Source organism: Pomacea canaliculata, linkage group LG5, assembly GCF_003073045.1.
Source record: "Pomacea canaliculata isolate SZHN2017 linkage group LG5, ASM307304v1, whole genome shotgun sequence".
Lineage (NCBI taxonomy): Eukaryota > Metazoa > Mollusca > Gastropoda > Architaenioglossa > Ampullariidae > Pomacea > Pomacea canaliculata.
The window spans coordinates 24,568,801-24,583,941 of NC_037594.1; the positions used below are offsets into that span (position 1 = coordinate 24,568,801).

General features: G+C 42.6%; 1 protein-coding gene across 1 annotated transcript; it reads right to left on the reverse strand.

Annotated features, from left to right (window-relative positions):
- Positions 1-1,846: 1,846 nt before the first annotated feature.
- On the reverse strand, positions 1,847-14,225 carry LOC112565345 (E3 ubiquitin-protein ligase DCST1-like). Its single transcript, XM_025240750.1, has 10 exons — positions 13,580-14,225; positions 12,646-12,858; positions 12,210-12,424; positions 11,927-12,037; positions 9,287-9,509; positions 8,650-8,897; positions 6,551-6,798; positions 4,521-4,651; positions 3,022-3,243; positions 1,847-2,660 (listed from the first exon to the last, which is right to left on the reverse strand). The coding sequence occupies exons 1-10, from the start codon at positions 13,988-13,990 to the stop codon at positions 2,337-2,339; spliced, it is 2,346 nt and encodes a 781-aa protein (XP_025096535.1). The 5' UTR covers positions 13,991-14,225; the 3' UTR covers positions 1,847-2,336.
- Positions 14,226-15,141: the final 916 nt, after the last annotated feature.

Here is a 15,141-nt window from a genome sequence, read left to right on the forward strand (position 1 = left end):
GGAAAGAACATCGAGGAAGTTAAAAAAAAAGTGGACAAATATAGACACACGGAAATAGACCAGCAAACAAACAGACAATAGAGACAGGAAGGGAGAAAGACGGATGGGGAAGTGGGAAAAAAATCAGTCCTAACTACAAAGGAACAGATTAAGATAGAAGAAAATGGAGAAACAGATTGAAATACTGAGAGACAGATACAGAAACATGAAAAAGAGCAAAATATATATAGAGAGAGAAGGAGATTGGGGTGGAGAGAGACACAGACGCATGGAGGTATAAACGGAAATACAGAAACGATATCAAAAGAGATAGTGCGAGAGAGAAAGGCGATGAGAGAAGCAATATAACTTCAAATGCAGTGCAGACATAGGAGCCATCCTCAGTATGCGAGTGAAGCTGTGTTGAAAGACTAATGTAAACATTTTTGTGCCACAAGAAGCAGTCCTCACCCACGCTGCATGCTGGGAAGTTCTTTGACCTCTGACCTCTGACCGCCAATACATCTTGTCTCAGCCTCCCGGAGGTCGATACTGCGAGAACCGGGGGCCGTGTGACAAGCCAGCGACAGGTGGTGACAGAAGTGATCGCGAAAATGCCTTGATGAAATGCATAATTCAACTGCTACATTTATTTCGATGTTTCGGTTTTGTCACTAGTACTAGGAGCACCCACCAGACCCCGATCTCCCACATACAAAGAGAGAAAGAAAGAAAAAAGAGAAATAAATAGGGACACATACACAGAAAAAGAGATCCGCTAAAATCCTGACCCCATTGTTTTAGTTTATTAAGCTTCACTGAAGATGTAAGGCAAGACATCGTTTGTCTTCGTCTTAAGGGGGACCAGGTAACGCAATGGTTGACACCTGTCATCAGCAAGCTGACTGTCGAGGGTTCAGCTCTCGTCTCGGGCATACTGTTCTTTCTCTGAATGTGGAAAATGTTTACAAGGCTTGCTGTCTTGCCGTCATGTAGTCTTAGTTGCATAAAACACCCTCTGTTCACACAATTCTACTCTCATATATTCTGTTCTTTTTTATGTTTTCAATTTTGTTTTTGAATTGCTTTAGCTCTTTGATCTTAAAAATGAAGGGACAGGTATCAATGGAGGCTTGTATTCATTAGTCATTTCTACCCAGAGTGTTTGCATTACCCAGACTGGTTAAGTCACTGCCCATCGTGAGCGGCTGAGATTCCGAATTCATGGCCCCGAGGTAAGCCGACCCAAGCCCCCTTCTCAGACAATAAATTATGGGATGGCGCCGATTCCGATAAAAGAGATCTGGCCTGATAAAAATGGCGGCGATCGTGTTTGATCATACCAAACAGAAGCGAAGGCAGATTATTTACAGACCTTATAAATGAAGATGAAGATTATTTTTCGAGGTTTTAGAATTTATTTAGTAAATACCTCACAATGGGAGACTACCAGACGCCACCAAAACCCAACTGAACATTTGTTGCCTAATATTTCCATGAAGGGAAAAAATTGGTCAGCATGGAAACATTAGAATTTCTGCAGTTTTTGAAGTTAATTTTTAAATAACAATTATTATTTTCAGGCTTTGCAAATCAGTCTCTCCCTTTTCGAGAATTCTCGCTGTCAGCTCCGCCTGCTCAGTGTTTCAATTAGAAGATCGTCATGTTAGCATCATCCTCACCCAGTAAAGCAATGTTACCCATAGATATATTGTTATTGTTTATATATACGAGCTCTGCTTTTGTTTTCACACTTTTACCTTTTCCTGCTACAACACACACATATCTACACACTCTCTTGCGCTGGTGTATCCCGTGTATATGGGATTTAGTCATAAACATAGACGAACTGCCTTCTTTTTCACTCTTTTATTCAACATTAAAAAAAAAATTGTCTTTTATACCAGGATATCAGTTCCTCGTGGATGCTTTGCCAGAATCATTGCCATGGCAACTACATCTTCAAGAGTTGTAATACAGATCAGCAAGCATGGACTTTCTACCATAAAGAGAAATATTCATTGAAACAAACTCAACAAAATAAAAAAAAACTATCTTAATTTGCAACAGATTGACAGGTTTGACAACAAAAAAGAAACGAAAGAAGGCAAGAGGAGAAGAAGAGAGAGACCTTCTGATATTTTGCCATAAGGATGTACTTCTATCTACCCTCCATTCACCCCGTAGTCTTTGTCAAGAACATACGGATGCCACAGGGGTAAGGACTGAGAGGCAAGCAACTCAGATGGTCAGTGTCTAACCATGTGGGGCCTACGACTCCTTGCAGCATTGCATTGTCTGTGGTCTGTAAAGATCATAGTTTTCAAACAAACCGCTGTCCGACAGCAGAATCGAATTCACAAACGTAGGAAGTGTTCGTCGTCAGAGAGGTCGCTGCTGTCGGGTGAACTATCGGAACTGGATCCAGAGTCGAAACCTGAGTCTGGTTTCCCTTGACAGACGTAGCATCGGCGCTTGACATCTTTCCAGCACTCGCTGCAGTAGCCCCACCCGCACCCAGGGGTGGGGCATCGGATGAAGCCCTCCCTCTCGGGGTCCTTGCAGATGAGGCACGAGTCCTTGGACGCCTTAAAGACCTTCAGCCACCAGCACAGCCATGGACATCGTCTCCGCAATGCGTTGAGGACCCCTGTCGTCTGCTCCAACTTTCGCTCTCGCACCTTCATTAAGTCAACATCAACCATTCCATTCATATTCACGACTTCAACTCTTCAAACATCCATATTTGTACATCAGACGGTTTTTAAAAGTTTGGTTTGGATTGGTTTGTTTTGTTTTGTTGTTTTGTTTTGTTTTGAGGGGTTCTTTTTGGGTACAGTTTTTTTTTTTATAGATTTTGGGGGGTTGGATGGTTTTCTGTTTGTTTTGTTTATTTATTTAGAGATTTTAGTTTTGTGTTTGAGTTTAATAAATACTGTTTTATGCTTGTTTAGTTTGTCATGTTTATTCTTACAAGTCTTGCCGAAAATCACAATCACTAACATCGTTAACATCTTTCTTGTGTTGAAGTTTAGAACTTACCTGTTTCCTCACACGGCGGCGCATCGCTCGAAGGTATCCTTTGCGTTTTTTCAGCATCTCATTGTATAGAAACAGCACTCGTTTCTTCTCTCGTTTCCGGTAAAAGAAACTGGAGATGAGTCGACGCAGGCGCAGTCCGTAGGCCTCAAAGTACATGAGGATCCAGACGCCCAAGTAGATGGCCACGATGAAGATGTTCTCCTTCAAGTTCGGATGAAGAGCCTGCAAACAGCACCTCCATGTTACTGACACAACATTAGCTGATCTTGGCAGAAGGAAACTTCAAAGAATAAGAACTAAGATGTTTAGGATGAATCTCTGCCGATCAGCATTCCTTCCCTTCTACCAAACACAAATAAACTAATTTTTTAAATAAAAATTTTGATTGGATTTCGGCAGGTTGTCAACATGCAGCAGGCTAGAAAGATTGTTAAAGTGTAATTTTTTTAATTTTATTTTATTTTTATTTTTTTATTTTTTTTGGTGGGGGAAGAAAATTATTGCTCTAAGCATTCTCAAGCTGGTAAATATTTACCTTATAACCTTTGAGGACATTTTGAACATTGAGTATTCTGTCTTCAAGCTAACCAAACATTTGTTATTATTTTTATTTTATTATTATTCCTTTTAGCACGTGAAAGCTGTTAAACATTATTTCTGATTTTTTTATCCATTTGTCGTAGATGTCTGTGGTCTCGTTTGACCATTTGTTGTTATCAGATCCCGTGTGTTCAAGGGTGACAACAGTTAATCACTAACTGTTAGGTCGGGCAAGGTAAGTCATCTGTGAGACGAAAACAAACGAGCTTGTCAAACCTCTCCCATTTATCACTCATTGAAATGGATGTCGTCGTAAACAGCTTGTGATGAGGTCTGCCATCAGAACCTGCAGCGCTGTGATGTATGGGCGACAAAGCATGTTTGGATGCAAAAAAAAAATGAAATTACATTTCTGCCTGTGTTCATTTGAAAAACCGGTGTAATTGAAAACGCGTCGATTTCGAAGAAATCCGTAAAAAGTGAAAGCCATGACACTTTTCCAATATTTGAGGACGCTTCAGAGGGTTGGAACTGTCTGGACATTATGTGAAATCGTTTCGAACAGTGATTTAAAACAGGTCAGTAGAACAACAGAAAATACATTGCAGGGCCAAAACAGACAAATAACAAGTATTGTACTGTTTCCATATGACCGGGGCTTCTAGATGACACGCCAACCGTCGAGGCCATGCTAGAGTCACGCCTAGGCCACCCGACATGGCTTCTGATGGTTGTTGGTCCTTAAGGTCAACTTATTTCTGCTCCCTAGCTATGGTCCGTCCAAGAAGACTATCTTGGCAGTCCCGAAACAAGCAAAGGTCTCCTGCTTTCTGCTTTTTGCTTCCTAGCTATGGTCCGTCCAAGAAGACTATCTTCGCAGTGCTAAAAGAAGCAAGAGAGGCTTGGGGCTGAGGTGTGCATTTCGTGGCTGCTAAACCCCTAGCGGATCGTTTTCTCACCTGCGGCAGACAAGCGTGGTTTGTGGTGATGGAGTCCAGCTTGTGGTGGCTGTTGAATGACGTCAGAAACATGCGGACGATCTCCGCCATGAAACCCGTGCCGTGTACTGTTATCTCAACATGATGCTCTCCTAAAGGAAAAAAAAAAGGAAAGAAACTGTAAAACTTGAAGATCATGTGCACATAGATAATGAAAGGAATTTTGATACAGGTTTCTTGCCCCCAGTCTGCGAATCAGATAACTATTAGTTACTTTTACTGATCCTTTCCTTCATTACCTACTTTCTGAAAAAAACAAATAAAGAATGGGTAATAAGAGCTGGCAAAATCATTCACAAAGGGCTCGGCGGACTACATTTAGGACTTGGCATTCTAACGCAAAGGTTTTGAATTTCAAGACAAAACAAAGAAAATTATTTCCCCGTGGAGTCATTATTTGTGCATTTTCTCGCTTCTTTCTATCTTTCTCTAGTTTTTTCCTGTATATGCCAGGGTGCATGCTCGGCGTGCAGGCGTTGTTTACGTCCATGACGAAAAAGGTTGCATGTCAATACCCTTTCTTCGATTTCACATTGATAGCAACTTGTGTTCCTTTTCTTAACAACAACCTGCCTGGTGTTTGTTGTAACCTTTGCTCTGAGTGCAATGTTGGAAAGGTGTGAAGGTAAGTCCCTACAGGACGACTTCTGCCCTTCATCTTCACTTGACAAGTGACAATAGAACATGTTCCCCAGTTATTTATAGAATATAAATTATCGTCCATGTGTAATCTTCCTTGTTGTTATTGGTGTTACTGCAATATCAAAGGCTGCATGTCCCAGAGCAGATTTTGTACTAACTAACCGTCCTATATTGTATTCTGTTTGAATTAACTGTCTCATTGGTTATTAATTATACAATTTGGATTCTTATATTCACAAAAATGTTTTAAAAATGTTTGTGAGTTTCGTAATAATAAAGAGTAAGCACAATGGCTTGTTTACAGCCTGTTCCTCAGGGGGGGATAACAAATGATGGTATGTAAACTTAGCTGAAGGTTCTAGCCAAACAACAAAAGAATTCCGAGAAGCTCAATGTGCTTCGTTGACAACATTCCTTAAGTAAGCTAAAAATCATGATCAACGGTGGCAAAAGGTGGATGATAGGAAATCAATGCAAAGGAAGAAAGGAAGTATCAGACAGGGATTTGGAGAAATACATTTGAAACATCTTAAAAGAAGGCGAGAAAGGGCGGCAAGGAGACCAACCCTGTTTACTGCCTGCAAGTATTTCTTCCCTAAGACAGCTTAGTCTCCCTACGCCTGTGTTATGCGAGCTTTACCCACCACCACATTTCACACAATGATGACATTCAGTTGGGAAAACAAAACATTAACTTCCCAAAGTCTCACAGCCAAGTGACAGTTCAGCTTCCTTTGGTTTACACATCCTCCCCTTGTAAAATATATCCCACCATCAGAGGAGCCGCTTACAGATGTTGTTATCAAAATCAAAATAAATTGATAAATAAAAGACATGTTAACAACCAAAACTTCGGTCACTTTCTTGTCTCTTTTCGCTAAGAACTTTAATGTTATCTCTGGGTATACAGTGTTCACTGACATCTCAGTTTTAGGTATTCCAGCTAACTACGTGTTTCTAGAGGGTGGACAGGGATCTGAAGAAAGACTGCGGAGGAAAACCAAGGATAAGAAAACATTATTACACCAGAAAGCACTCAAAGGCAGAGTGAGAAGCTGTTTATCGTTTCCTTCTGTCCTGAGAAGAAACTGGAAAAAGGTTTCCAGCCTGGATTTTGGTATTTATGTCCTATAAGCAAGCATTGGTGCAGCTCATCCAGATTACCTCGGACAGAAGAATTGTCTTGTAAGGAAACTGGATGACAGTGTGTAGAACAATTTATCGTTTTATTTTACAGTATTCGTGTGTCTCATAATCTTTGAAAATGAAGACCATGCAGACAGACCGACAGACCGACAGACCGACGGACCGACGGACGGACGGACGGACGGACGGACGGACGGACGAACCTTGCTGATGGTACTCGATCTTGCTGTGTCGTGTGATGATGTCGAGGACGTAGGCAAGAATGTAGTCGACATACATGATGATGCCGCTGAGGATCAGGCGGAACAGCATTCGGGAGGTCCCTCTGCCCAGATGAGCTTTCTCGCGCTTAATGAGCTTGAAACTTGAGGGGAAAATGAGGTTTTGTCTCTCGGCCTTTTTGAGAGGAAGCAGCTTCATCTTGCCAGCAGCTTTTCGACGGGCGTCGATTCTGCAAACGCCACTGCTTATTTACTGTTTATTTATTTATTTATTGTTTTACTACTTTGTGATCTCGATGTTTTAAAGCAAATGCAGATTTTCAAGAAAGTGTATAGAAAATCTGTGACATTTCTCTGAGTGTTAGTAGCTTATACTTGTGCGTGTATCCACCACGCAGCAACCAGTGCACGGACATATCGATATGTATATATGCTATCGATATGTATATATTTAGATAGTAAGGAAATACATCATTGACTATTCATGATTATCGGTTATTTATTTGTATACATTCTCTTTCACTGTTTCGTCAGTCAGTGACAAACTAGAATAAGAAAACAATATACGAGAGAAATTGTCGAGACACATGCGTGCTCACCCCACAAATATACACAAGTAGACATACAAACATATAAACACATACACAACTGTATTTCTTGCCTCTGTATATCTGTGAGTTTTTTAAGTGTTCATATTGAGTTGCATTTTTAAAAAATTCAACATACATTGTAGCAAAAGGGTGACTTCCCATTTCTCCTCTATTTTACACAACTACAGTCGTCTCCCCCTCAAACTAGCTTCCTTCTGTGTATGTATGGCCAACATGCTAAATGTAGCTTCTAAATTAGCCCAGGTTGTCTTAAGAAAGACAGGTTTACAACCCCACAAACCATTCTTCTACAATTACTACGGCAGCTGTTGTTGGTGGCAGTGAAATGGAATCCCATGGTAGAGAAAGCGGAGAACTCAGCATCACCAGTTGCAGCAATGAGATGGTGGAGAGGCCAGGTCCATATTTCATCCTTGTCCACAAGACTCAGCTTCCTCAGACCACCATCGCAGCTTGCAATGCAATCTTGGTCTGTGGTGCTGGCCATTAGGGGGGACATGGCACCGGCCAGGCTGAATCATAATATCTGTCAAGGGTCTCTTCGGGTGTTTGTTCCCAGAAACAAATATCTGGCGCTGGGGATGATGATGGATGTGTACTGGAGGTATTTAAATACTAGGGAACGACCGTAAACAACTCATTACCAGCATTCAGGATTGTTTAATCCAGAATCATTAGCAGTTTTGTGCCCAACAGAATGCCAAGTGAACTTAGGAAAAATAAAGTAAAAGATTTTTTTTTTACAAAACGAAAAATAATTTTTATTTTATTATGAAATGATTGAAAAAAGTTAGTCAGCCAAAGTGCATTGAAGAATTCTGAGCTATTTTTTGTAATCGGAGGTTGGGAAGAGCTAATAAGACAAACAATAAGAACTCGTCAGAACAGTGATTTTTTTGTATTAAATTTCTAGAAAACAGTTTTTCTGTTCCCAATATGGAGTTTGAGGCGTTAGTTAGTGTTATGAACGGCGTCGTTTGCGTTTGGTCTTGTCTTTAATAATCATGAGGTCAGCGCTTTGAAGCTCACGTATCTCTCCAACTCCATGATTCAAGATGATCGTAAACCACCATTTTATCTGCCAATCACATGCTTCCTGCAGCCACCCAACTCTACCAGGGTCACGTGTCGATGTTCTCGGGGGGTGGGGGAAGGATGCAGTCGTTATGCAGGTCATGACCTTGCACTTTTAAGCAAAGTTTAGCCTCCCTCCCTGCATCCATGCCCCCTGCACTCCCCACCGCAACCCTTTCTGCTAGCATGCCCTAGTGGCAGAGTATTGCTACATGATGTCCATGTTCTCTTCTGTCTTCTCATTTCTTTTGCCATCAGGTCGGGAATTGATGTCGAGTCATTTACATCCCTGCCCCTCGCTCCACAACGAGTGTATACACCATGAGAACCTATTACAATGGACCAGTATCAGTCATGTTGACAGCCAGTCGTTAATTGAGAAATTAATGAACCTACCTGCGAAAGTAGTGCGTCAAGTAGATGTTGTCGTGCTGGAATTTGGTGAGATAAGCCTTGTGGTACGAGTAGGCCTGCTTGAAGATCAGCAAGAAGGTGAAGGCAAGAATCCGCTTGACCAGCAGCATGAAGTACTCCACCCACTGCGCCCTCGACTCGAACTCGTTCATTGCTCCTTTCTGCACTTCTTGTGCTGTCATCGCGGTTTCATCATTAGAGGACGTGACTACTTTGTACTGAAGGCGAACCTAGCATCAGATGGTTACAAACAAATCCAGTCTTTAAATACAAACTAGAATTCTTTAAAAATATGAAAAGATTTTAGTAGGTAAAGACTGTTTCTATGCTGATTTATGTTTTCCTTTATTTTTTCTTTTCTTCTTTCTTTCTTTCCTATTGCCTTCTTGTTGTTTTTCTTGTTTACTCTCTTTTTAACTATTTTTTCTTCTCTCAGGTCAAAAGTCGTGAACAGGAGGATGAATAGATAGATTACTGCCCTGTTCTCTAGTCAAGGACGATAGTTACAGATTACATGCAGGAAGCACTGGGGCACAAAGAAAGAAGAATGTGAAGAAAATTCTGCAGATAAAGGATGCCAACACCCCCTGGGGGCAGGGAAAGGGCGGTAACACTGCACCTTCATGCCATGAGCGATTTCGACAATCATATCTCGCGCGGCGATGAAGGTTTCGCCCAGCCCCGGGTCCACCATCGTGGAGGAGTCGCAGTCCAGGCCCAGGGCGTTGGGCACGATCCGCACCAACTCGCAGAAGAAGGTCATCTTGAGAGGCAGACACAGAAGGTAGCCTATCACCCACAGGGCGTCCATGCACCGCTGCTCCAGATCGCCAAACCAGTTTCTGTAAGGTCGAACCACGAACCACGTCAACGAAAGAAGCTCGCAAAACCAATAAACCTCGTGAAAGCAAGAAAAAAACACACACTTTATCCAAGGGTACTTTCTTCTTTCAAACAATTTTTTGGGGAAAAAACCGTGCACAGCTTTTAAATGGGATTGCTGTATCGCGGGTTCGCTGTTACTCATGCGAAGTCAAGTTGCAGGTATTCAAGCGTACACACACACACACGCACGCAAGCACGCACTCGCACACACAGACACATGTGTCAAATTGCCAAATTTCCATATTGCTTGTAGAACAAGAAATAACGGCGCAGTGTGTCGAACTTTTTCCCGTGGAGAGATGATTGTTTGCGTGTGTGACTGCATGTTCACATATTCATGTGTCATAAACAATCTTATCAGACAATTAAAATTCATGAGCATCGCATTTCCTGTTCTTAGTAAGACTCCTTCTGTGTCTGCCTTAAGACCATGCTGCGAAATCTCGCACACAAACCATGAGGTGGACATTGAGCTCGTTGAGCCTCCTTAACCAATGCAATAGTTAATTCTTAGTACAGACATCTACCCAGCTTAGATGCTTGAGCAGGGTGGGAAAGAAACAACAAATGTACTCACTACTCTATGCTAGAAAATCCTCAAAAAGAAAAGAATGGGCAAAGAAGGTAGGATGAAGTCCTAAGTTATACCCCTTCTTAAGAGCGGAAATCCTAGACAGGACTAGAACTACAGCAACATCAGTGTAAATAGTCAAACAAGCTGAATGATGTTGGGAATAATCCTCAGCCTGCCACAGCATCTCCACAAAAATTGCTGACATAAGAGCAGGCTGGCTTTGGTGAAAAGCACATCATCATCTGTACAGACTAAGGAAGTCCCTCATTCCCCCATCTTGCTGAAATGATTGGAGTCGTGAACTTTGCAGTGACCGCCATGGTGAGACTCCAAGAATCCATTCTGGCAGCAGTGAAACGATGAAACAATGATGTACCCCGACACAATCCTCCATCACTGTCCTTGTGAGAAGCAGAAACCAAAGTGAACACCAGACTACCACATCTGACCGGCAAATGGTTAGTGGACAAAAGTTACCCCAACTGACCCATTGGCCGTCTCTCGGCAAATGATTGAATAACAAGTTTTGTCTCCTGCTGCATCGACCTAGCCACCACCCCTTGATGACCAGAAAATACTGGCAACGACGGATGAACGATTACCCGGGGTTGTATATCAGGAAGCTCGGGATATGCCGTATGTAGTGAAACCTTTGTTTCTGTCTCACCTTACTCTGCAATCCTAGGATTTTCATTAAAAGGGACGAACACGTATGAACTCTTTTTTATGAATCTTCATTGAGTTTGTTCACTTGTTCCCTCGGTACCGGTTTGTTCCTTCTTTAGTCAGTTCGTCGCTCCGTTTCACGTCCTCCTACCCACTTCTCCACCCCTCTGTTGCACAAATCCGCCTGAAGCTTGCTCAATATCCCCGGTGTTTCCGCGCCTGGGTTCAAACTAAGGTCACGTGACACAGAAGATAGCTGATGGCATCGAAACAACTCCTTGGCGCCACATTAACACACGTCAACACACAGCAAGCAATAACATCCCTGGCCAGCCTCCCTCCATCTTCTCATCTACACCCCTTTCCCTGCCTCACACCTCGTCTTGTCTTTCCCTTCATGACCCCGTGTCTCTCCCTGCAAGAGTTCTAAAGTTTCAGCGGAAAAAAAAGTTCCTCCTTATAATATTCGGCTAAGGTCGAGTTTCGAAGGTTTTAAAACACTTTCAGGCCTTTAAACTGACACTTGGACATGTTCCACCTACGGCACATAAAATGCAAAACTGGATAACGAAGCTGGCTGTTTCTTAGGCTCGGCGTAGAAATGGCGCTGATTATAAGCGGTCCAGCTGAACATTAAAAAACTGTTGCGACACCTTGCCCTTCCTAACCAAAACCACAAAAAAAGTTAAAAATAAAAGTTCTCTGGCAAAATTCGCTGGCCACTTTTTTTTTTTTTTTTTTTTGGGCAAGGATCTGCGTCAACGGCATTTCAAGTATTCTTTTTTTTTAAAGCAAACTACAGGACCTGCAATGTTCTTGTCGTTAATAATAAACAATTGAACTTCGAGAACCCATTTTTGAGTGTAAAGGAGAAGTTCAGTGCGGTGTACACGAAAGTCTACATAGGAACCAACAAGAAACACAACTGTCATCACACGATGACACCATGACAAACGTTGTCTTATTAATTCTTGTCTTGTCCACGGTGTGGGATTGGTACAATAAAAATGTAATGACTATATGGTATGCCTACAATTAAAAATCATTGCAGGATTAGTGGGCACTAATCATGTGACATCTTACACATCTCACACAATGACAGTAGACCTCACAGTCGGCAGGAGGAATACAGACCTACAGCGGAGGATTCCTTGACTGAAGACGTCTTCACATCTGAGGTCGACTTTCTTTTCCCATTTCTCCTCCAGTTGTTTTCCTTTGGTGTCCGTTTCTTTGATTTCGTGTCTGTCAGAGGATAACAGTAAATCTACTCTTTTGTTTCTCTCCTTTTTATTTTTCGATTCTTAAGCCATCCGTTCGTAACTTTATCCTTAGAAAAAGTAGACAGAAAGAGAACAAAAATTAAGAAACATTAAAGTCTGTTACGAATCACACACACACAGGTAGCAATACTAGCTTTTTCTCAATGTCGTCAGCACTAAAGGGGTTAGGAGGTGGACCATCCTCGGCATTCTTCTTGAGGATCTTCTCAGCCTCTTTGACATTCTCCTTCATCTGCTCCGACTCGCTGTCATCCTCCAGCTCCTTGCGGAAAGGAGCGAATGCGGACTCCACTGCCTGGCCAACATTGTTGATCATGAAGCCTTCCTCTTGCAACTTTAGTATCGCATCCTAATAGACACCGAGAATGAGAGAATCATTCAGTACGATCATTCAGTAATGACCAGCAATTTTCTTCCTCAAATATTATCAAAACTGACAAGCAGTTTAATACTGTCGATATCTAGATATTTCAACACTACAAAAATGCTTCAATGAGACTTAAAGAACAAATTTCAAATATTTGGTCTACTGTAGTCCTGGTATTGTTTTCCGGATGGTTAGTTAGGAACCTTGAGTGGGTGCAGGCGCAGCTTCAGTTTTGCGAGCGTGTGATTGGCCAAGAGCTGAGCCAGACAGCTGAGCGAGCGCACCACCTCGCGGCAGTTGTTGACGATGTTTTGGATGGGGCCCGAGACGAGGACGACGACGGCGAAGGCTGTGATGTAGGACCGCCCGGCCTTGCTGAAGAAGGTGGGCAGCACGAGGCAGACGACACAGCGAACCTTCACACGAGACAGCGGGCAACGGCATCAGAGAAACCTTCTGCTTGTTTAATGGCTTGATATTGGAGAGAGAGACAGGTGAGAAAAAGAGGGAGAGAGCAGGATCATGAACACCGATTTCGGCAAAAACGACGATGACAGGATACAAAAAACAAGGAAGGTCGAAGATGAACAAAAGGAACAAAAGAAAATCAAGAATGTGATGGACGACAGACTCTCAGGAAAAGAGAAGAACAAAAGAAATGTGGTCATCACAAGAAGAAGAAGATGTTGACTTAAATGATCTGAAAGTAAAGTTTCACTCTCTGGTACAAAGAACATGATTACAGACTTTTTCAGCCTCAAAAGAGCTTCGCATGTTCCATTAGCATCCATCCGTCAGCAATCTCCGTCCCAACATCTACACAAACAACCATTTTCAACAGCAAACCGACGGGAGCATGGATTCTCCTGTGGCTGTAGTTATGAAGCGAATCGTTTCCCTTGGGCAAAATCGGGAACTGAAGAAAAACTTCTTTTGGTTGTTACAATCTGATGTCCAAACTCTGCGGACACTTCTTCTTGATGCTTTATATCTTTGCATATTTGCCATCGCTACGTTTCTCGGGGGTCAAACATTATCTGAGGCTGGACACCGCTTCACAACTTTGAAAACAAGATTTTTTTTCATGAGTTCCCCATATTGCCCTAGGGCAACGATTGCCGAGCTCCTCCAACAGACCTCAACGCTGAAGGCAAACCCGAGAGAAAGAGCGACACCGAGACATCCGCCAAGAAGATCACGGGTAACTGGCTTCATCTCAAGAGGGTAGATCACCGAATAGAAGAGTCCCACTGAGATAAGAGCTCCGATAGGAAAGGCGATGCAAGCTTTGAGACATTGGTATTCCTTTGGGTCTGAGAGCACCACACGGTAAACAAACGCCATGAAGCCTTGCTTCCTTCGAAACGACCTCCTTCGCCTCCGGACTGTTGACGGGGGGGACAAGTAACTGGAGCTAGTCCTTCCATCAAAATCCTCTTGCGGTATGTCCACTGTGGTGGGGGATTCAGAAGTCCCTGCTGTCAATGACGGTCTGGCAGAGGTGGGCGTTGTGTCCCAAGACCTGTCACTCTCATTGGAATCGGACATCGCGGTGCTTCCACCCGTTCAGTAACTGATGAACACGTGGCACGGTCTGTCCATTCTACCCTCGGTGGTTTGTGAGGAAGAAGCTGTTGATTACTCTTTCGGAGGTGTATATAAATTCAGGTAGATGCCATCGTTAATTTTACCTGTCGGACATTTTGTCTTTGGTTTCATTGGTGAATGTTTCTTTGACGTCAAATATTTGTAGAGACGTCATCGTGAACTTTAACCATGAACTTCAACCTACTGTCTCTCCCACTTATTCTCTCCCTCTCTCCCTCTTCCTACTTGCGCTGATATGCAATAGTTTATTTATTTATTTTGCCACTTTCATTCGACCGCGAAGAAAAGACACTCTTACATCAATCCAGACTTATTCAAAGATTTATATGTGTGTGTGTGTGTGTGTGTGTGTGTGTGTGTGTGTGTGTGTGTGTGTGTGTGTGTGTGTGTGTGTGTGTGTGTGTGTTGGAGGTGGGGGATGCGCATGCGAGCTTCATGTGTGGTCAAAAATGTATATTCATTGGTTTCGCTCCATCCCAATAAACTTGCAATATCTCATTTGCCCAACGAGACCAACACTGCCGTTCTTTGTCAGGCTGTCCGCCCACACAGCAGGCCAAGATGGAACTGCGGGTAGACATTGCTGTGATTATCTGTTTGAGACGGTGAAGACGTTTCTCTGATGTTTTTTACAAAACTGAAGAAGGATGTGGTGTCAGAAGAGCAGTCTTCTCGGTTTTTATTTGGGTTTTCTTCTTGGCTTACGCTCGATGTGGAAAACATTTGGGAGCTGAAGATGTCATTATTTTTCGGTGTATTTTATATAAATATACCTTTGACTAGATTTTGATTTTTTTAAGTTATTACAAGCACTTTTCTGTTTCTGTAGCACCTCTTTGGAGTGAATGTTGACACAAACTGATTGTGACCTTTTAGAGAAAGGTGCCCAACAGTTAGGGTGCAGAGTATTCGTCGACATGATATTCAATATGAATTATTTGAGTCGCAAAATGTGACACTGATAGTCGGCAGTGCAGGCATGAAAGGAGTTGTAAGCAGCAAACACCAAGCATGCACGTGTGTGTGTGTGTGTGTGTGTGTGTGTGTGTGTGTGTGTGTGTGTGTGTGTGTTTGTGGGTGTGTGTGTGTGT